The sequence below is a fragment of the Podarcis liolepis genome (assembly GCF_965112155.1).
Source record: "Podarcis liolepis genome assembly, chromosome: 10".
Taxonomy (NCBI): domain Eukaryota; kingdom Metazoa; phylum Chordata; class Lepidosauria; order Squamata; family Lacertidae; genus Podarcis; species Podarcis liolepis.
This window is the reverse complement of record NC_139562.1, coordinates 18,190,932-18,212,185: the sequence shown is the minus strand read 5'-3', so window position 1 is coordinate 18,212,185 and position 21,254 is coordinate 18,190,932. Positions and strand designations below refer to the sequence as shown.

At 39.1% G+C, this 21,254-nt stretch overlaps 1 protein-coding gene across 6 annotated transcripts in view; it reads left to right on the top strand.

Moving 5' to 3' along the window:
- Nucleotides 1–21,254, top strand: part of CACNA1C (calcium voltage-gated channel subunit alpha1 C) — a gene marked incomplete at its 5' end in the record, with an annotated part of 445,655 nt that overhangs the window by 243,426 nt on the left and 180,975 nt on the right. For 3 of the 6 annotated variants that reach the window (XM_083461732.1, XM_083461734.1, XM_083461737.1), the window contains 2 exons: nucleotides 6,025–6,164; nucleotides 14,111–14,250. In XM_083461732.1, coding sequence (XP_083317858.1) covers nucleotides 6,025–6,164; nucleotides 14,111–14,250 — 280 coding nt within the window. Of the gene's footprint in view, nucleotides 1–3,138; nucleotides 3,914–4,587; nucleotides 4,699–5,138; nucleotides 5,318–6,024; nucleotides 6,165–14,110; nucleotides 14,251–21,254 lie in introns of those variants that run through there. The other 3 variants (XM_083461735.1, XM_083461736.1, XM_083461733.1) reach the window with 3 other exon arrangements.

Sequence of the window (21,254 nt, the reverse complement as noted above, 5' to 3'; positions counted from 1 at the left end):
TGATTAGCAAATATGTTTCATAAATTAGCACACTCTTAAGCAAGAGTTGTACATACACCATTTTAAGCAAGCTGTTTCAAAATTGAAACAGCTTTCATAACAGTGCTCCCAGTTTAATCCTGTCAATAGGAACTTCTAATGCAGTGGTTTTTCAGGAAATTGCCCAGCTTCTCAATCAGATTAGATTAGCAGTTTTTTAAAGAACAGTTAGAATAATCTCTTTTCAATATCTGATGAAGCAGACTCTGGTCCATGAAAGCTTATGGCATAGTACATCTGTCAAGGTGCTACAAGACCCTTGGTTCTCTCTTCACTAGAGAATAAGATCTTGTCTACTTTTTGCAACCTCCAATTTAAGTAAACAATGATCATGACAGACAGTAGACATTGTGTGCAGAATTCTCCAGAAACCCACCAGAATATATGAGAAACTATTAGCTTTAGGTCAGGAGGTCACAGATTTTTAATATCACTATAGTGGAAATAGGTGTCAAAGGGTATATTTCTCTAAATTTATAATCCTACATACATTACCCAATTCAGGGGAAGAAAATCCATTTTCATGCCAGCTTTTAACCTCTGTGGTTTAGATTACTACTTGAAAATGCACTAAAAATGGGATTAGCAAAAATGGGATTAGAATGGTTTTTTGTAATGTTTTTTATTATTATTTCCTTTTATAATGTATATAAAACAGAGAAAACAATTATAATAGAAAATATTTAAAGATGAAAAACTAAACTGTAAAATAGATACATAGAATGAGTAGTTGCGCATGAGTTAAAATAACAAAGTCCAGGTAAAGACTAACAGCTTTATCAGATCATCAAGTATTGTTCCAGATTTGCCAGGCTTGTGACAAGGGTTGTCTTGAAAATGAAGGTTCCACTGTATATAAAAGGTGTCTTAAATTTTGTGTAATCTTCTCAATTATAGCTATATTCCAGAGTGAGTGGTACCAAACATCCAGTGTAATATTTGGGGCTGTTTTCCAGTGAGCTGCAATTACTATTCATGCTGCCAACATAATATATAAGACCAAGCCTTTTGACATTGGTATAATCAAAAACCTAACATTAATTTTGGACAATATTTTCTTTGGTAATATTTATTTCTGTCAAAATTAAATTCCAATAATCTTGCACCAGCTGACATTCCCACCATAAATTATAATATGTACCAAGTTTATTACAATTAGGTGATATAGAAGAAAACGTTTTTGACATTTGCAAAGTAGTGTTATACCATCTGTGTGATAATTTTTACAGGGTCAGGCCACTGGAAACAGATTTTAATGGTTGTACTTCCTAACCCTGAGAAGAATTTATGTGCCAGTGGATGAGATGATTATTATGTCCCTAAAAAGATGGTGTGTGGGGGAAATATGGTACTACATAGGGGAGAGAATTATAGGGTTTGGCTGTTAAGGCTTGGAAAGTTCTTACAGTAAAGCAGAATCAAGACTGACCCAAAACATTTTGATGCTTAAGGTATCCCATTTCACATACTGAAGTTGATTGGACTGGTGCTTGAATCATAATTTGACACTGGGATGTGACAGTTTCTTCCTGAGAGCAATAGGCTAGTTTAGGAGGCGCAGGGCAGACTGCCCTCCAACACCTCAAACCGCCCCCCAACATTTGCAGCCTGAAGCAGTTGCCTCACTTTGCCTAAATATAAGGGCAACCCTGAGCTGAATCCTTATAATCTTTGCCAGATTGAACAGGCAAAATGGACTGAGTGACATCTGATGCTGTAGAACACGTAAATTTCTTGGAATTTATTATAATGTATATTGATTTGGCATTTTCATCCATTGCACCCACACACATTTAGTCCATCCTCCTAGATTCATTATGTATTCAAATATATTAAAATCAGTTGTGTTTTTGATATGATAGTGGAACAGAGCAATTGGACAATGAACAAGGAAGGAAAGCTAACACAAACTGAATAATGGAGGTACAGGGGCTCAGTCTTGGCTCTTACAGTTTTGGGATTGTCTTTCTCAAAAAAGGAATATTAAATTTGGAATATTGAATATGAAAGGCTGAACTTCATGTATTAATTTTAAATAACCATCTATTTCTTGCAGGCCTCTAGTAAGAATACATTGCAGGTATACAACTTCAGTTCATTTTAGCAGGATTCCCTAGAAGTAGATTGCATGCACGTTAAGTTAGAAAAGTAGCTCTTAGGAAGTATTAAGCTCCAGGTGATGGGTGGTAAAATTATTCATCTTGCAAGAAATTTAATCATAATTGTAAACCAGCCCTCAGAAATGTCCAAATGTTTGTACTTAGGTCTCAGCATTTGTACATTAATTATATAGTGTTTGAAGTATTTCCAGGGATCATTGCAAGTTGAAGAATTTTACCACCTGGAGCTAAATGCTTCCTGAGAGTTAGTTATCAAACTGAACATGCTCCCAATCTACTTCTGTGGAATCTTGCTAAAATTATAGTATAATTGGGTGGACAATAAGGATAGCTTCATGCCTTTTTTCTGGAACATAATAGGAATTTTGTTAACTTGCATTGTTCTGCTTAGCCAGTGTGGTGTAGTGGTTAAGAGCGGTAGTCTCGTAATCTGGGGAACCGGGTTTGCGTCTCCACTCCTCCACATGCAGCTGCTGGGTGACCTTGGGCCAGTCACACTTCTCTGAAGTCTCTCAGCCCCACTCACCTCACAGAGTGTTTGTTGTGGGGGAGGAAGGGAAAGGAGAATGTTAGCCGCTTTGAGATTCCTTAAAGGGAGTGAAAGGCGGGATATCAAATCCAAACTCTTCTTCTTCTTCTTCTCTTAGAAAGTGTGTTAACCTTAGATGTATGACATAAGTTGAGGTAATGGCTTCTTGTTTTCATATTATTTCAGATAAAGAAAGTAGCACTGTATGCCTACAGAGTGGCACTCAGCCACGGATAATTGTAGCATCATCATCATCATCTATTATTTATACCCTGCCCATCTGGCTGGGTTTCCCCAGACACTCTGGGCAGCTTCCAGCAAAATATTAAAATACAATAATTCATCAAATATTAAAAAAATACTAAACAGGACTGCCTTCAGATGTCTTCTAAAAGTCAGATAGTTGTTTATTTCTTTGACATCTGGTGGGAGGGCATTCCATAGGGTGGGTGCCACTACCAAGAAGGCCCTCTGCCTGGTTCCCTGTAACTTGGCTTCTCGCAGTGAGGGAACTGCCAGAAGGCCCTCGGCACTGGACCTCAGTGTCCAGGCTGAACGATGGGGCTGGAGATGCTCCTTCAGGTATACTGGGCCGAGGCCATTTAGGGCTTTAAAGGTCAGCACCAACACTTTGAATTGTGCCCGGAAACGTACTGGGAGCCAATGTAGGTCTTTCAGGACTGGTGTTATGTGGTCTTGGCGGCCACTCCCAGTAACCAGTCTAGCTGCCGCATTCTGGATTAGTTGTAGTTTCTGGGTCACCTTCAAAAGTAGCCCCACGTAGAGCACATTGCAGTAGTCCAAGCAGGAGATAACCAGAGCATGAACCACTCTGGCAAGACAGTCCATGGGCAGGTAGGGTCTCAGCCTGCGTACCAAATGGAGCTGGTAGGCAGCTGCCCTGGACACAGAATTGACCTTCCCCTCTATGGATAGCTGTGAGTCCAAAATGACTCCCAGGCTGCACACCTGGTCCTTCAGGGGCACAGTTACCCCATTCAGGACCAGAGAGTCCTCCATACCCACTCCCTCTTCCCCCCAAACAGTACTTCTGTCTTGTCAGGATTCAATCTCAATCTGATAGCCGCCATCCATCCTCCAACTGCCTCCAGACACTCACACAGGACCTTCACCACCTTCACTGGTTCCAATTTAAAACTGGAACACAGATGCATAATATGGCAGCTTTTCTACTGGGCCTGAAGAGCATCTGACTTAGCCAAAGGTTTAACTATGTGTTTCTGACTATAGAGGCTAAAGTGATGAATGTGATTTTTAAAAATTAAATCCGTTATTAGATCAGTCTATTGGGCTGTTCTCATCTCTCTCTCCTTCCCTCCTTCAAACATGTATTTTGCTTCCTCTTTCTCACATTTTTTCTACTGCAGTGGTTCTCAAATTTTATTCTGGGAAGTTCCCTGGAGTTTATTGTAACCTTATGAGGGGTTCCTAAATTAAAAGATTAGTAGTTGTGAACAAGCTTCTCTGAGGGACTATGGGTCAATAAACAGCTTCCCATCAAACATGACTTACTAGCAGGTGGTAGTTAGACATGTGAGGTTAGCAAGATCCTTAAACTGGTTTATTTTAAAATGGGAAATTTTTATAAGAAAACCAAATAAACATTCAAAACATCCTGATGTAAAATAAATCCTAGCAAATAAATCCTAGCTTTGGGATTGAAGTAGCTAGTTAAAATGTTTTTTTCTTTTCTTTCCCCCAAAGTGTTCTACTATTGCAGTGTTTGTTACACTGTCACCATAGTCCTTATTATAAACACTTTATATAAATATCTGTTTCCTATCTGAACCTCTGGTCACCAATCTCTCTTCCTATTTTCCCTCAGAAGGCTCTCCATTTCTAACTGTCATTTCTAAGGGGCCTCTGTCAGCAGCACCTGCTTTCTTCCCGAGGTTCTAAAAGGGGTTTCCCTCACTCAGTGCAGGGCCACCTCGTCTCAGAAGCCTGAGAAGGATTCCAAGTTACCTCACAACAGATAATATATTATCAGTTAAATGTCAATTTTATAAACCACATACAACTTTATAATACATTCACCTAAATACCAGTTACATAACAATGCTGACCCAAAATTACAGTTTAGGGTTTAACTTTAGTGGCTGTACATTGTGCTACATGCCAACATGCTCGGATTAACATCAGAGAGGGCTCTGCTGCATTGTTCTTTCTACAGTCTGAAGTTAGGCAGGCGGCTATGTGAAAAAAAATCCTTTATTGTTATAATGGCACTGATGTTATTGAGTGTTCTCCCCAGAGAGGCCTGCCTGGCTTCTTCATTGTTTAGCCTTTCCTGGTTAATGATACATTGCTTTTAAAAAGGCTTTTGTGGAGAGATGGCTAGTTGATTATTAGTGGGCACTGGTGTTTTTTCCCTTGTACCTGTCTATTAGGTAGATCAGTATTATTATCTCCAGAGTTACAGATGTGGGGAGGGCTTTAAACCAGAGGAAGTGGCTTGCCAAAAGCCACTACTGAATTAGTAGCTAAAGTGAACGTTGAAATGGAGACTCTGTGGTTCACAATTCAGATCTCTTATTCACAACTCTACATGAATGCATTAATGGAAATTGAACACAAAGAATTTCAGAACATAGTTTTTCAGCATCAGGTTTTTCATAGTTGGCTGGTTAAAAAAGAAAGCAAAATGGATCCAATGAGATTTCGGGGTGGATTCTGATTTTAATGTGTATATAATAATGGTTTGTTTGTGGTTTGGTTGATGATAAAAACAAATAAAATGACAAATCCTATTTAGCTAAAAACATGTTTAGCTGGATCTAGATGCCATATGTTAGATATTCAGTTTAATTTACAATTGTTCTTTGAGCTTGTTTCATTATTTGAAGTTAGAATAGTTTAATGGGTATAGATACTGTTTTTCTGTGGTGATTCTGATGTGTGTAGCTTGTGAGCATATCTAAAATGGGGAAAGTCAGAGTCCTCACACTGGTCTGACCAGTGTTTTCCTGATACAGAACAGAATTTCAAATCCATTGCAAGAAGATAGAAAGGAGAAGGGGAACAAAACAGACTGGCCCATTGATTTGTAAGGTTTGACACCATATTGACTGAGATGCTGCTTCATTGTCACTAGGCCCAGACCTCTGGTGTAACCTGGAAGAAAGCAGCACACTGGAGATTCCAGTTTAGGACCTAGTGAGTTTAGGATCACACCAAATGGTTGTCCTGTGAAAAAAGATAGTCATCTCCATCTTGGAGTCCCAGCTCCATTTCACATAATGGTGTATTACTGCAATTTCTATACTACATGGAATTAACAACACTGTTCCTTGTTTTCTTTTGTCTTTTCTGCAGGAACGAGTGGAATATCTCTTTCTCATAATTTTTACAGTGGAAGCATTTTTAAAAGTAATAGCATATGGACTTCTCTTTCACCCTAACGCTTACCTCCGCAATGGCTGGAATTTACTAGATTTTATAATTGTGGTAGTAGGGTAAGTATTCATGGTTTATGTATGTGTTTCCTTTATTTAAACACAAAATGGGAATGAGATATTGTGTCTGTATGATGAAATTAAATACATTCTACCTTTTCGGGCACGGCTATGGTGCCTTTACAGAAATCTGGCAGAAAAAGCTTTTCCAATTCAGAGGTTGAGGTAGCTTTTAGAATCATCAAAGTTATCAACATTAAGGATAAACTTAAGTTTTGTTGGGTGAAATAAGCCTTCTTTGAGGCCAGAATTCACATGACATGGAAGATGAGTGACAGGACTTCCCTAACAATGTTTTATTTGTTCAGAGGAGGTTGTGGTTTCTGATTGGGGTTGCAGCTCTGAAAAGTGGCTCAAACTTTTCTTCCAACCTTTCTCTGATTTAGAGTAAACTTTGGCTATTGCTTCTGATTTGTTTGGAAAGAAAAAAAAATCACGAGCACCACTTTGGGTGACATGGCATACCAAGGCTTTTGGTTTGTTGTTCCCAGTGCAGTGAAGTGAAGACTTTTGAGCAGCATGCACCACCAGTACACTGCTCATTCACACTAAATCTGAGTTAAACAATAACTATGTTTTCAAGTGATGTGGAAACTAGCCATAGCCAAGCGATCATGTGATGAAACCACATTTTGTATTATAATTTGCACAGATTTAGCTTAAATTAGGTTAAAGTAAATTAATTAGCACCTAACTTTCAAAGCCAGTTTTCAAAATACATTATTTCTAAGAGAGAAGATAGGGTAATAATGACAGTAGTAAATCTATGTGGAGCTATTAAATGAAAAACTGATCACAATCTTGGCATAAGTGCCTTTTCTGCTATAAGTGGGTCTCTTCAGTCATACTAATGAGTAATGATGACTGCATAGCTACTATAGAACTTTTGTCCCCTATTACTGTGTAGGCAATTCCAGATAGTAGTTCCTCCAGCTCCAGCACAGGATGAACCTCAAATAGGGATTATTTGACAATACATGGTTTAGCAGTATGGTAGCTAGGGTACATTGATGTGCCACCTGTGCTAATTTGTATTTTAGGGATATTGTCTTGGTGAGTTTCCCCTTTTTCATGTTGATGCCAGCTGACTGACATCAAGATTTCAAAACAATAATTGATTCCTACTACTTTCCAGTATGCTGTGGAATCTCTAAAAGGGATTAGTTATGTGCAGTATAAACAGCATCACAGCTTTGCAGTGTTAATTAATTTGAAATAATCATGGAATCAGAAACACCCTGAAACCAATTCACTAGCTGTTTTAGGTGACAGATAATCTCACTGAGCATGCATGCTTATCACTAAAGTAGGGCATTTTAATGAGCTTCCAATGGGTTGTATCCAGTGTTGTCCTTCTGTTCATTAAAGGCTATTTGGTCAATCAACTTCTTCCATGAATGGAAGGAGAAAGAGGTGATTGTTTGCAAATTGACCCTTTCTTTTCAGCTCTCACACATGAGTTGCCAATTGCTGTATAGCTCAGTTGGTTAGAGCATGGTTGCTGGTTTGATTCCCCTACAGAATCAAACCAAGGTTGCTGGTTTGATTCCCCTACAGAATAGCTGCATATTCCTGCATTGCAAGGGGTTGGATTTCCAACTATTATATGCTATAACTCTATTATTCTATCTGACACACGTGGGAACCATGGCACATGGAAGGTTTTTTAGGTGCCCTTGGGCAGGCGACCCAAACACTGAACTTCTAAGTGATCTCTGTGAAATGACAGCAGCAGCATTTGTGTGTGCATGTGTAAAATAAATATTTTATGATCTCCACAATCAGGATGAGCAGAACATAACTGCTTGTCCATGGTAAGCATAAGGGTTGTTGGAGTATATGTCTTTCTCATTTTGTGTTATGTCATGCTCTCCATGGCAGCCACTTTATGTTATGCCACACACATCCATAACAGCTCTTTTGTGGCTGGTGTCCCTAGTACTCTCTTAAAATAGAAAATGTGCTCACCAGTCCAAAAAGGTTGGCAACCCCTGACCTACACTGTCCCAGAGAATTCCCTGACATTATGGTCACCAAACAGGATACTATTTGGTGCACCACCCAATAAGGGTCACAATCTGGTCTATGGGGTCACGAAGAGTCGGACACGACTAAACGACTAAACAACAACAACAGCTCAGTAACAGGACACCTTTGCATAGTTTCCTTAGGGCCTGGCCTGACTGAAGGCCCAACCCAATTATCACACTGCTTCTGATCTCAGCCTTTCTGGACCTCAGCTACTGACCAGTATTACCAGCTGTTGGTGCCACTCACAACAGTAAAAACATTGTGCCATCAATGAGCCTGCCTAGCAGGGATGCTTTACTTCAAGTTCTGTTTCAGAAAGAAGAGACTGGTTTGCTTATGTTGGCAATATGAAACTGTACCGAGAAAAAGGAAGAGTAAGAAATGCAAGAAATGGATCCAGACCCAATTACAGTGGTGCCCCGCAAGACGAATGCCTCGCAAGACGAAAAATTCACTAGACGAAAGGGTTTTGCGGTTTTTGAGCTGCTTCGCAAGACGAATTTCCCTGTGGGCTTGCTTTGCAAGACGAAAACATCTTGCAAGTTTGTTTCCTTTTTTTTAACACCGTTAATACAGTTGCGACTTCACTTCGAGGAGCAACTCATAGAACGCGGTGTGGTAGCCTTTTTTGAGGTTTTTGGTGATTTTTGAAGCTTTTCCAAAACTTTTCCGACACCGTGCTTCGCAAGACGAAAAATTCGCTAGGCGAAAAAACTCACGGAACGAATTAATTTCGTCTTGCAAGGCACGCACCACTGTATACCCTTTGGAAGGAAGACACACTTAAAGATTTGTAGTTTTGTAACATTTATCCTTGCACTGGGACAAATGCTGCTTTTTTAGTAGCTGCTTTTTTAAAAAATGGATTTAACCTCAGATAATTTATGGCCTTTTTACAATTGAACCATTAAATACTGCTTTGAGGAAAAAGTCCCTTTGCACAGGTTTCTGTCATTAAGCTGTATATAAGTGTTACTAGCTGAGCGAAGGGATCAGACGTCGGTCTAATGAGACAGAAAATCTTGAACTGGTTATCATAGTCAAAACACTGCTTAACTTTTTAAGTTTTTCTTTTCTTCTCGAAAATGGATAACATTAAACTGTAGATTTAAGATCTTAAGAGGACACAATTTAGTTGTAAGAAAACAGAATGATACTGTTCGGACTTAATATTACAGTATAGACAAAACTAATACCATGTTTTTGGAAAGATGATTAGCCATACATTTAACAACAGAGAAATACAGCAGAGACAGTTATTCACCCACTAACTCATGGGTATTAGTAAGATAATTAATTATAGCCGATCCACTAGAGTCCCATGTGTGTAGAGTCTGCAGGGCTTGTAGATAAAGGTCCCCAATAGTAGAGTTTAAATCTTAATAAACTTTGTAAGATAGCAAAAAGTCATTTCAGGCTGGTTCTATTTTGCGAATGGGATTCATTCACATGATGGTAAAATTGGATTGTTGTATGTTTTGTTTTCTTTTTTTTTACATTGTTTTTATACTTCTTTATTGTGATCTACCCAAATAACTGTATGTTATGGGGCAGGTGGCGCTGTGGTCTAAACCACTGAGCCTCTTGGGCTTGCTGATCAGAAGGTTGGCGGTTTGAATCCACATGACTAAGCTCCTGTTGCTCTGTCCCAGCTGCTGCCAACCTAGCAGTTCAAAAGCACACCAGTGCTTTAGGTACCGCTGCGGTGGGAAAGTAAACAGTATTTCTGTGTGCTCTGGCTTCCGTCACGGTGTTCCATTGCACCAGAAGCTGTTTATTCATGCTGGCCACATGATCCAGAAAACTGTCTGGGGACATATGCCAGCTCCCTCAGCCTGAAAAGCAAGATGAGCACTACAACCCCATAGTCAGCTTTGACTGGACTTAACCGTTCAGGGGTCCTTTACCTTAACTTTATGGGATGGCATATACATGTTGATACATATATAAATAAGGGGTGTGTGTGGCATCTGTAGCTATCTCTGAATTCTAATTATATCTGATAAATGCAACCTGACTCTTTTACCCTCAGCCCCATCAATGGCCAGCCCTTTCCATTGGCCTGCCTAGCCCCAACCGCCTTTCCTCTCTCAGACTCCATCACTTTGCATAGTATGGGATGTTGAGAGAGAATTATACCCTCCTATTGTTCTATTATTTGTTTAGTAATCACCTTGGTTTCGCCTCATTGATTCATCTTCACTTTTATTCCCTTTTCCCTAATGTGAAGATTATAACTGAGAGCAGAGACTTATTTAAATTTTTTGTACAGCACCTAGGAATTTCAGGCATAAAAGAATGTATTTTGGGCAGCAGCTCCCCAGTTTTAGAAAGACCTCATCAGCGAGGCTATCTCACATGTCCATTGATTTATTTTCAGCCTCGGGCAATGACCTTGTTTATTTTCCCAGGCCTTTAAAAATAATTCTATTAATATTTCACTGTGGTTTTAGGATGTTGTTTTAGCTCTGTGAAGAGAATTTTGTGACTCTGTATTACATTTTATGCTTGTGGCTGAAATTGTGTTTCCCTCTGGTCTGTTATTGTTTTGTTTTACAGAATCTGGGGGCTGCTATTTAATTGGTTTTATTGGATTGGGATTTTAGGGCTTTGACAACAGTGTCACTCAGCTGATGGTATGGCTTCCATCATTGAAACGAGGAGGGAAGACTTTGTCCACAATTTCCACTACTTCTGTAGCCCTAAATCTTCTCTAGGGGGTCCCCCAACCCCCTGAAGCAGATTTGAGGTGAGTGAGAGTGGGACGGGGAGAGAGAGAAGAATCACTGAAAATTGTTGCTCTCCTGTTCCACTTTACCATCAGCTGAGTGGCTCTATAGAATACAACCTTTAATTTTTTGTACTTGTTCGTTGCCTAGGTTATGGGTAGGCATAAGAGGAACTCAGTTTCACTCTCTTTGTTTCTCATTTTTCCATTCTTAAGTTTTCTACATTTCCACATATATTTAGCATTTTTAAAACAGTCTTCATGAAAATATTTCTGCATTTAGATACGAATTTCAGACAAATATACACATATGCATTTGTTTAGTCTATTTTCACTAATAAATTCATTTTTATGCACACTTTACCTCACTGTATGCCTCAGTATATGTTATACATATTGGCTGAAGAATTGCACTGTAAAATTTGGAGATTGCAAATTTCAAAGGATGGCTGTGTTTCAGTTCACATATTGTTTTGGAAAGTGCAAATTAGCTAGCTTTGCTTTTAAATGCAAACTGAATTGAATTTCTCCTCTATCACAAGTTACGGGATGACTGATCATTGCGGGGGGAGGGAAATAAAGGAAAAGCCACTGGAAATGTACCTAGGAGATATTGTGAGTGACATCCCATATTTAGCTCATTTGTTTTCCATGTGTGGAGGAGAATGAGTTCCTTTCAAAATACAACAATGGAAGATGGATCATCTTAAGGAAAATGGAAAGCAGCATGTCTTCACAACGAGAGACGATTGAGATGTATGACTGAAAATGAGGCTTCTACTCTTTTTTCATGATATGGCTAGCGAGGGAAAAGTCACCATGATTTTTACTGCAGGAATGCTGTGCAAAGTGTAAGATGGGTACACTTGCATGGCTGGGAACAAGCTTTCTATAGTATTTCCATGTGATGCAGAGACTGCACAGAGCAGGTGAGAAGGGATGTCTCCAACCATAATTGGACTATAGCAAAGATCTTCCATTTGACAGTCCACATTACATGTTAACATGAGCATAATAGCTAATACCACCCTGGGCTTGGCAAGCTTCCTTCTATGAATTTGCGGGCAAGATTCTGGTTTTGGAGAGATTTTAGTAAAGCTGTAAAACACTATCAGAGAAACCTTTTGCAGTGAACTCTCCTTCACAGGCTCCCAGAGGACTGGGACGACTGCAGACACGTCACTCATCATCTGGTGAGAGGATTATGTTTAGCAGAGGAGCAGAAATATTTGAATAGGAAACAGAACACGTTCCTAATGCTTGTTCACTGGACTGTAAGAAATATGCAGAGCCAAATTTGGCATCTGCTGTCTTTTTGAGCACCATCTAATTACAAAACAAAAAACCCAAAATTTTTGTGCAAGATTATTCTAATAATTCATGAAGGAGATTTATAACTTTAAAGGTGCTTTAAAAGCTTTATGCCTTTTGTCCTTACAACAACCCTGTGGTGTATGCCATTATTATTTCCCTTTTAGATATTAGATAATTCTAAATACATTTACTTGGCAGCAAATCCACTGAGCTAAGTGGGACTTGTTTGCTGATAAGTATGTTTGGGATTAATCTAAAGGTGAGCAAATTACTATAAAACTCTTTAGTAAACTGAGCAAGTAACTGAACCAATTCCTTAAACTAAGAACTAACTTAGTTGGTCTTTAAGGTGCTACTGGAAGGAATTTTTCAATTCCTTAAAGGTATTTTATACATTTTACTCCCTGGTTTTGAGAGCCTGTAGTGTCTAAGCATATGTGCCCATCTACTTTCTGTGTGTATTCAAGTCTTCCTTCTCATACACTATTACAGCCCAATGTATTTACATTAATTAATATGCTAGTAACACCAGAGAGTTACCAGTGTGGTGTAGTGGTTAAGAGCGGTAGACTCGTAATCTGGTGAACCGGGTTTGTGTCTCCGCTCCTCCACATGCAGCTGCTGGGTGACCTTGGGCTAGTCACACTTCTTTGAAGTCTATCAGCCCCACTCACCTCACAGAGTGTTTGTTGTGGGGGAGGAAGGGAAAGGAGAATGTTAGCCGCTTTGAGACTCCTTCGGGTAGTGATAAAGCGGGATATCAAATCTAAACTCTTCTTCTTCTGAAGGTGGCTGTGAAGCCCTGCAATCCTTAAGCCACTTCAGAGCCCAAACAGCAGTTGTGGGTTGCTATTAACTAATTTATTATCTGATTTATGCCTAATTATATTTAAGTACATATTTACATTTACTCAAATGTAATGCATGCAATTTTTGGCCAGATTACGTCATGAAAATTAGTGTGTGCATTAGATTTGATAGTTCATTGCATTCGAGTAAATACGGTATTTAATGTTTAACTTTGAACACTATTCCATTAATTGCTCTGGATTGAGAGACTTTTTGCTGATGCGCATTATATTCACCAGCAAATACTTTTTTGGTTTCAAGGTTTTGAAAATTGAGGTGCACATTAGACTTGATGGCACATTACATTTGAGTAAATATGGTATTTTTAGGTCCCTTTTAGGGCAAAGCACTCACAAGGCCCCTTACATAAAAATCAATAAGGTAAAGGTAAAGGTACCCCTGCCCGTACGTGCCAGTCTTGCCAGACTCTAGGGTTGCGCGCTCATCTCACTCTATAGGCCGGGAGCCAGCGCTGTCTGCAGACACTTCCGGGTCATGTGGCCTGCGTGACAAGCTGCATCTGGTGAGCCAGCGCAGCACATGGAACGCCGTTTACCTTCCCGCTGGTAAGCGGTCCCTATTTATCTACTTGCACCCGGGGGTGCTTTCGAACTGCTAGGTTGGCAGGCGCTGGGACCGAATGATGGGAGCGCACCCCGCCGCGGGGATTCGAACCGCCGACCATGTGATCGGCAAGTCCTAGGCGCTGCGGTTTTACCCACAGCGCCACCCCCGTCCCACAAAAAAATCAATAGTAACACAAAAATATAGCATACATAATATTTCAGTTAAGTATTCAGCTATTCCAGATTATCTATCTGTAAACTGAAATGTGAAAAAGGTGAAAAGTAAAGAGCAAATGGTTGCATTTATGTGCATTTTATAGGCAGATTCATCCCCCCCCCATTTTTCTCTTGTGTTCTTTGCAATATATTAAAAAGCTGCAGTAATTTTTCTTCCTTTTATTTTTATCCATGCTGTCTACTAATCATTTGTTTCCTCTTTCCATTTTCTTCCACCCAAGGCTTTTTAGTGCAATTTTAGAACAAGCAACCAAAGCAGATGGGGTAAATTCAATAGGAGGCAAAGGCGCCGGATTTGACGTCAAAGCACTTCGGGCTTTCCGAGTATTGCGTCCCTTACGGCTGGTATCTGGAGTTCCTAGTAAGTAACTAAATCCAACTTCTCTCTCTCATTGTTGTTGGGTTTTTTCAATAGAAGATGTAAATATTGTGAGATGCTGCTGTTGCTGAAAGAGATGTGTACTAAGATGTTCAAGCACTTGACATGATAATGGATTTCAGGGTGGAAGATAAAAGAAGGGGCAAGGAATATACTGCACATGCTTCTGGTTATCCTTAACACTTATAAAGAATAGAATCCAGTGTGAGATAACAGAGAGGGAAAGATACAGGCAGGTTTTATGAGAGAGGAGTTGCTGCACAGGCCATATGTGATTGAGCTATCGCTAAATAATATGAGGTAATAGATCAGTTTAAAACAACAAGAAATGAATACATAATCAATGTAATGAAACTAGTATGAATTAAGTCAATCTAAGAACTGGATTGCTGACTCTGAAATAGATGTCTGTTAATAATCTCACATATGGCTGGCTTGATGAAGAAGCTCTCACAGTGACTTAAATGCCTGTTCTCTTGAATGGCAATTGTATTCCCCTGCATTTTCCAGAAGGCTAGGATTCTGATCACATCTGGACAATCTTTTGTAATGAAGTAATATGATAGAGATATCATTTCCTGTGGTGTGCACACTTTGTTTTTTCGTCCTAGTGCCATGCCATGCCAAACAATGGATGGGGGGAGAAACACTGCAATAACTCCATAAACCTGTGACCAGAGCTGTGTACTCATTGTGAGAAATAATGCCTCCATCTGGGATGGTGTCAGTATCCAGAAGGGTGCACTGATGCTGATGTTTGGTCCTCCTATGCATCGGTTCCCCTGGATGCAGGTTTATCTGATCACAGCAGCTGGGTCTGGGAATCCACCTGCATCATTAAATTTTACACAATCCTCTGACATGATGTTAAATGTACGTGTTCTTCCTCCCACACACACTGGGACTCCTGGGACTGGCATGAGGAATTACTATGTGGTGTAGCCAGTTCATGTCAAGCAGCATGTCTAATATGCTTTGTAGGTAAGAGGACCCACATATATGAGAGTATGAATTCATTTTTTGAAGGTGACACTATGATGGACTTCCTGTTATAACTTTGATATTTAAGGAATGCCAAGAAAAACAATTATTCAGCCTTCCACAGACGTATCTTTTTAATCAGCTAGCATTATCACATCTCATGTGCACATGGGTGATTATTAAAACTGCATGTTTTTATAGAATTTTAAGATTAGCAACTAAATAAGTTAGAATGTGGGCCTCATTGAAATGCTTCTGCAGGGGGAGAATTATTGAGGCAGCTAGAGCTTTGCATGCTGCAGCAGGCAAAAAATTAGGGAAGTTTGATGAGGCATGAAGGGGGGAAGAGCAAGTCTATCATTTGATAAAGGAACTTATTTGTACCTTAATGAACTTCTAGGGTACAGGAACATTTGTTCTTCCTAGATCTGGTAAGTTACAGCTTAACAGAAGGGCTATATTGAGATCATTGTTAAGCTAACTTATACACAGCTCCATATTTTGATGAAACTCCTGAGCAATTTTACAACATATTTCAACATGTGGGATTCCAGTGTGCTTTTCTACCATCCATATGAGGTCAAGAATTGTTCCAGAAGTAAACCTCCATTTACAGTGTAATTTGATGGGCATCACGCTAGCCCATAACATTTTGCTACCTAAAGTGGAATCCTCCTACTCCCCATAGGATTTTTTCAATGAAGCACATATGCTCATATATAATTAACATGGTACACAATCATCTACAGTGATCTTGTTCATCTCTCATTAATTTCAATGGGGCTTGTGCAATAAAGTCTCCCCATGCATTGTGTGCCACCATGGCTCTAAATTCCACCACTGTCTACTGCCTGATGCAGTTGATTCACCTGGCCCTTATGACACAGCTACTTTCAGACAGAGGGATCAGAACTTAAATGTGGATGATGCTACCTTGGCTTTGTACTTTGTTAGTATATGGAATGAGCTGAATGGGCACAAGAGACAGGGCCTTTTGATTAGGACAGCTAAACTATGGGGCATCATCCCAACTGTGGCCTACTTAAACATATAGTGCGTGTATTTTCTCACATAGCAAAGATATTACTGTTTCAGTATGCATTTTGCTGTGTGCAAACTGCAGTAGTTCTCATTTTATCATGAAACACCTTGAGGGCTCCCTATTGGAAAAAGTGGATAGAAATGATTAAAATAAAATAATGTATTTGTAGACCACCCTTCAACAAGAGTTCTCGGGGTGGGGGGAACCATGTGACAATTGAATATAAAATAAAACAATCTGCAGTAACACCATAAAAATAAAAATGCAATATCATAATATAGGTTTATATAAATGAATAAACTGAAGTAGGCAATTACTTTAGGTAAAGGTAAACATGACAAAGTCTAAGAGACAGTTAGCATTGCAGCACAGATATCTAGGACTGCAGTCGATCTTAAATTAGGTAGCTTATATACAATATTATTATCATTTATTGACTATACAGTATTATTATCTGTACCTTAATTGGTTGATTTATTTATCAATTTAAAATTTAGTTGATTTACTTGGTAAGGGACAAGTTTAATTTAGGGCTCTGAGTGGATTTTTCTTTGGTGCTGGTGTGTTACTCTTAAGAGGAAATGAAAAAGAGGACATTAAAAGAGCATTTGCTTTTAAGAATGAAAGACAGAATTATAGAATTGTAGAGTTGGAAGGGACCCAGGGGTCATCTAGTCCAACCCCCTGCAATGCAGGATTCTCAGCTAAAGCATCCATGACAGATGGCCATCCAATCTTTGCTTTAAAACCTCCAAGGAAGGAGAATCCACAACATCCAGAGGGAAACCATTCCAATGTTGAACACCTCTTACTATCAGAAAGTTTTTCCATATGTTTAGTTGGAATCTCCTTTCTTGTAACTTGAAGCCATCAGTTCAAATTCTACCCTCCGGAGTAGGAAAAAAAACAAATTTGTTCCCTCTTCCATGTGGCAGCCCTTGAGATATTTGAAGATGGCTATCATATCTCCTCTCAGTCTCCTCTTTTCCCAACTAAACAGCTCCTTCAACCTCATAAGGCTTGGTTGCCATACCCTTGATCATCTTGGTTAACCAACTCTGCACATATTTTAGCTTATCAATATCCTTCTTACAGTGTGACAAGCGAAACTGGACACAGTATTCCAAGTGTGGTCTGACCAAGGCAGAATAGAGCAGACTATAACTTCTCTTGATCTGGACACTATACTTCTGTTGATGCAGGCATTAGCATTTTCAGCTGCTGCATTACACTGTTGACTTATGTTAAGTTTGTGGTCCACCCAAACCTCTAGATCCCCATCTTATAGTTGCATATCTTGTTCTTCCTGCCTAAGTGCAGAAGCTTACATTTGTCTCTGCTGAAATTCATTTTGTTAGCTTGGACCCAGTTCTGTCTTCTGCAGTATTAGCTACCCCTCCCAGTTTGGTGTCATCTGCAAATTTGATGAGCACCACCTAAATTCCTTCATCCAAGACTTAGAACTATTCTGAGGAGACTGGTTATCCTGGTGACCCTGAGCCACTCTTTGATCTCCTTCACAGCTGAACCATGTTTTGAACTTTAAAACTGTGGATTGGCTGAGCAAAGTTCCAGGTTTGTGTCCTTCACACTCCCCTTCCTCCTCTCATGGTTTAAAGCTGATGTGTTATGGAACGTAGCAAAGTTCAGTTTGAATGGGGATCCCTAGCTTGAATCTAACACTAAACTGGGATTATTTAAAAGTGAAACTAGTCAAGGGGGGAGAGCATGCAAGCTTGATGATTTGCTCAGCTTATTCAGGCTTATATGCATAGCACTAAACCATGGTTGCATGCAGACATGGCAACTGTCTTTTAGCCCACTGTACCTCATGCAGTTGTTCTGCGTATAGGGAGAGTAGAACCATGTATTGTTCACCAGCCTGATATCTTTGGAGAAAGATCAGAAGAGAGGTGCATAAATAATAACATAAATAAATATTTATAAACTGCTTTTCAGCCCTAACAAGGCCCCCAATGCAGTATACAAAAAGAAGACATTAAAAACTAAAAACTGTGTGAGATGGAAATGTATTTGCAGCTCACCTGAAAGTGAATAGAGATAATTCCAGTCTAACCTTCCTTGATATAGGGAAAGATGCTCCTGTAGTTTCCTCTTCTTCCACAGCAAATTTTGAAATCTCTCTCCACCCACACAACAGTTGATTAATGTGTGCAGAATAAACTCACAATAAACATAAACAACTTATATAAGTGCATCACAGGAAGCCTACATCAATGTATAATGAGTGTAGAATGAAGGTGGCTTTTCAGCTATTACAAAAAAATAGCCCAGGAAAGCTACAAAATCACATTCCTTGCTGAAATTTGTTGTAATTGGGGATATCGCTTTTCTCTCTCTTTTTAAAATATTTTTTATTGAAAGTTCTCAACATAAAATACAATAAAAGCCATTAATAGCAACTGCAGGGATTTTTAGCACGATTCTGGGCTTGTTTATTCAAAAGAAACAAGTTCATTGTGGCTTACTTTCTAATATTTCCGTTTATGATTACAGCCTTAACCATGTACTTTAAAGCTGCAATCCTGTACAAATTACGTACCTGGAAGTAAAGCCCTGTGAACATAAAGGGACTTGCTTCAGAGAGAAAAATTCAATAGAATTGCACTGTACTTCTTCTGAGGTTTCTCACTTACTGTTGCTCCAAAATGCTTTGCAGTGTTCTTGATAAGAAGATACCTTGTGAGAAGAGCTAGGAATTAGGTAACTGGGAGAAAATTGTTTTGAGCTAGGCTATTTTTTCATTTGTTGCAAGTTGTCAGTGTGGGTGGTATAGACATGCTAGGTGGCAAATTGGATTTTACTGGATTTTGTTTCTTGATCATATACTCATCCATGAATTCACATGCTGTGGTTTTGTTGTGAGGTTTCCTTGCCTATAAAATATATTTTGCAATTTAGCCAGCACTAATTATATAATTCTATGTGAAGGGGCCAAAACATGGCAGAAGCTGATGCAGTTCTTTTGGTACTGGGCCCATAGTTTATACTCCAAAGAGTCCCTTATAAAGATCTATTTCTGTATTTTGTTAAAACATGTCAATAAATCATGCAAGCTTTTCTCAGAAAATAATATACTGATCCCAGGATGCACCTTTACACTTGCAAGATCATTTCACGTAGAATTAGGCTTTTAAGCATAGGTGCTAAGCCATAGAGCCTACGCTTGGACCTTAGTAAGGTACTAGAGGCTGCAGAGTTTAAGGCCTATAGTAGCTTACTAGGCTAGACCTTAGCCTTTGGCTATATGGCTATTAGTGAAAGCACCAGAAATTAAGAGAGAGAGCGGGAGAGCAGGAGGTGCCATTAGCAAAAGCGCGCTTCATGTTATGAGTGGTTTCGGGTTGAGAACAGGTGTAGTGGTTAAGAGCGGTAGTCTCGTAATCTGGGGAACCGGGTTCGCGTCTCCACATGCAGCTGCTGGGTGACCTTGGGCCAGTCACACTTCTTTGAAGTCTCTCAGCCCCACTCACCTCACAGAGTGTTTGTTGTGGGGGAGGAAGGGAAAGGAGAATGTTAGCCGCTTTGAGACTCCTTAAAGGGAGTGAAAGGCGGGATATCAAATCCAAACTCCTCCTCTTCTTCTTCTTCTTCTTCTTCTTCTTCTTCCGGAATGAATTAAGTTTGTAACTGGAGATACCACTGTAATTAATAAGAAATAGAAGTTAACGACTCCACTCTCCTTGCAGGTGCATTAAAGGAGAGAGGAGGGCATAAATATAACCCCAAATCTTGCATAGATTCATTTCTGTAACAACCATAGTTAATGTTATGTCTGTAATACAGCTTTTCCAGAAAAATTTCAGAAAGCACTAGCTTTTTTATTATAGGTCAGTAACTTGAAGTGGGGTATGTTTTCAAACAGACACATCCACACATAAAAATAGAGGTGATGGAACTTTATTACTTCAGTGAGTGATTATATAAATGAGTTCCCTGAAATGTCTGTCTTTGGGGCATCCCACATATCAGACACATAGAGTTGGATCCAGACTTAATTATTCATTTCCCACTGAAACCTAAGTTAGTCATGGCTAATTTTTCACCCTGATTTTTGGGAACTAAATTATTCTGGATCCAACCCTATATAATCATAGTTTCTAGGTAGTAGCTCAGTCTTAATTTTGTTGAAGCTTTTTCTAAAGTGCCTTCCATTAACTTCTGCAATATAATACATAACTAAAAAACTTCTTGTTTGAGCTTCTTTCTCTGCCTCAATAGGTTTTTGGAGAGAACATTTGAAAATTTTCCTTGTCTTTATGATAAGGAAGTGAGTTGAGTATTAAGTAATGATAACTTGGTGGTTATCAAAAAGACAACATTTTCTAAAGGCACAAAAGAAACAAATCTTTATCTGTAGCTAATTTAGTTAAACTGTTATTTGATTATCTGAGTTACAATAGAAATGGTCTTGATTGTAACTTGATGTAAGGTTAAGTGGAAATGAGCTGAATTGAATTGTTGTAGGGAGTTACTTTGGATTATCTGTGCCCTGCCAGTTTGAAACAGTGCCTTGCATTCAATATGTGTGATAACTTTATTCTCCTATTCCTTTCATATGGTTTTAAATTGAACAGTTAGTGTAAAATCAGCACACACAGAGGGGGGTCTAAAAAGAATTCCCCTAGATATCACATCTTTGGTTTTGTAGTATAGGTAAAAGTATAAAGTATGAAAACCCATAAAATGGTCTGAAAGGTAACTGATGCAAAGTGGAAAACAGATAGGAAAGTGAGTAATATATGTTCCTGAAACACTAAATCAATATCTAATCTAAACTATGAGGCCAATTTTAAAAATAGAGCAAATATCAGGGCCTTGTGCTATACGTATGTAGAATATTCTTGCTGACCTATATTTTTACTAAAGGCATCAGTACAGGATAATATTCCTTGATCTTGTACCCTCAAATAGGTAATTAGATCTCAAATGTCTTAAGACT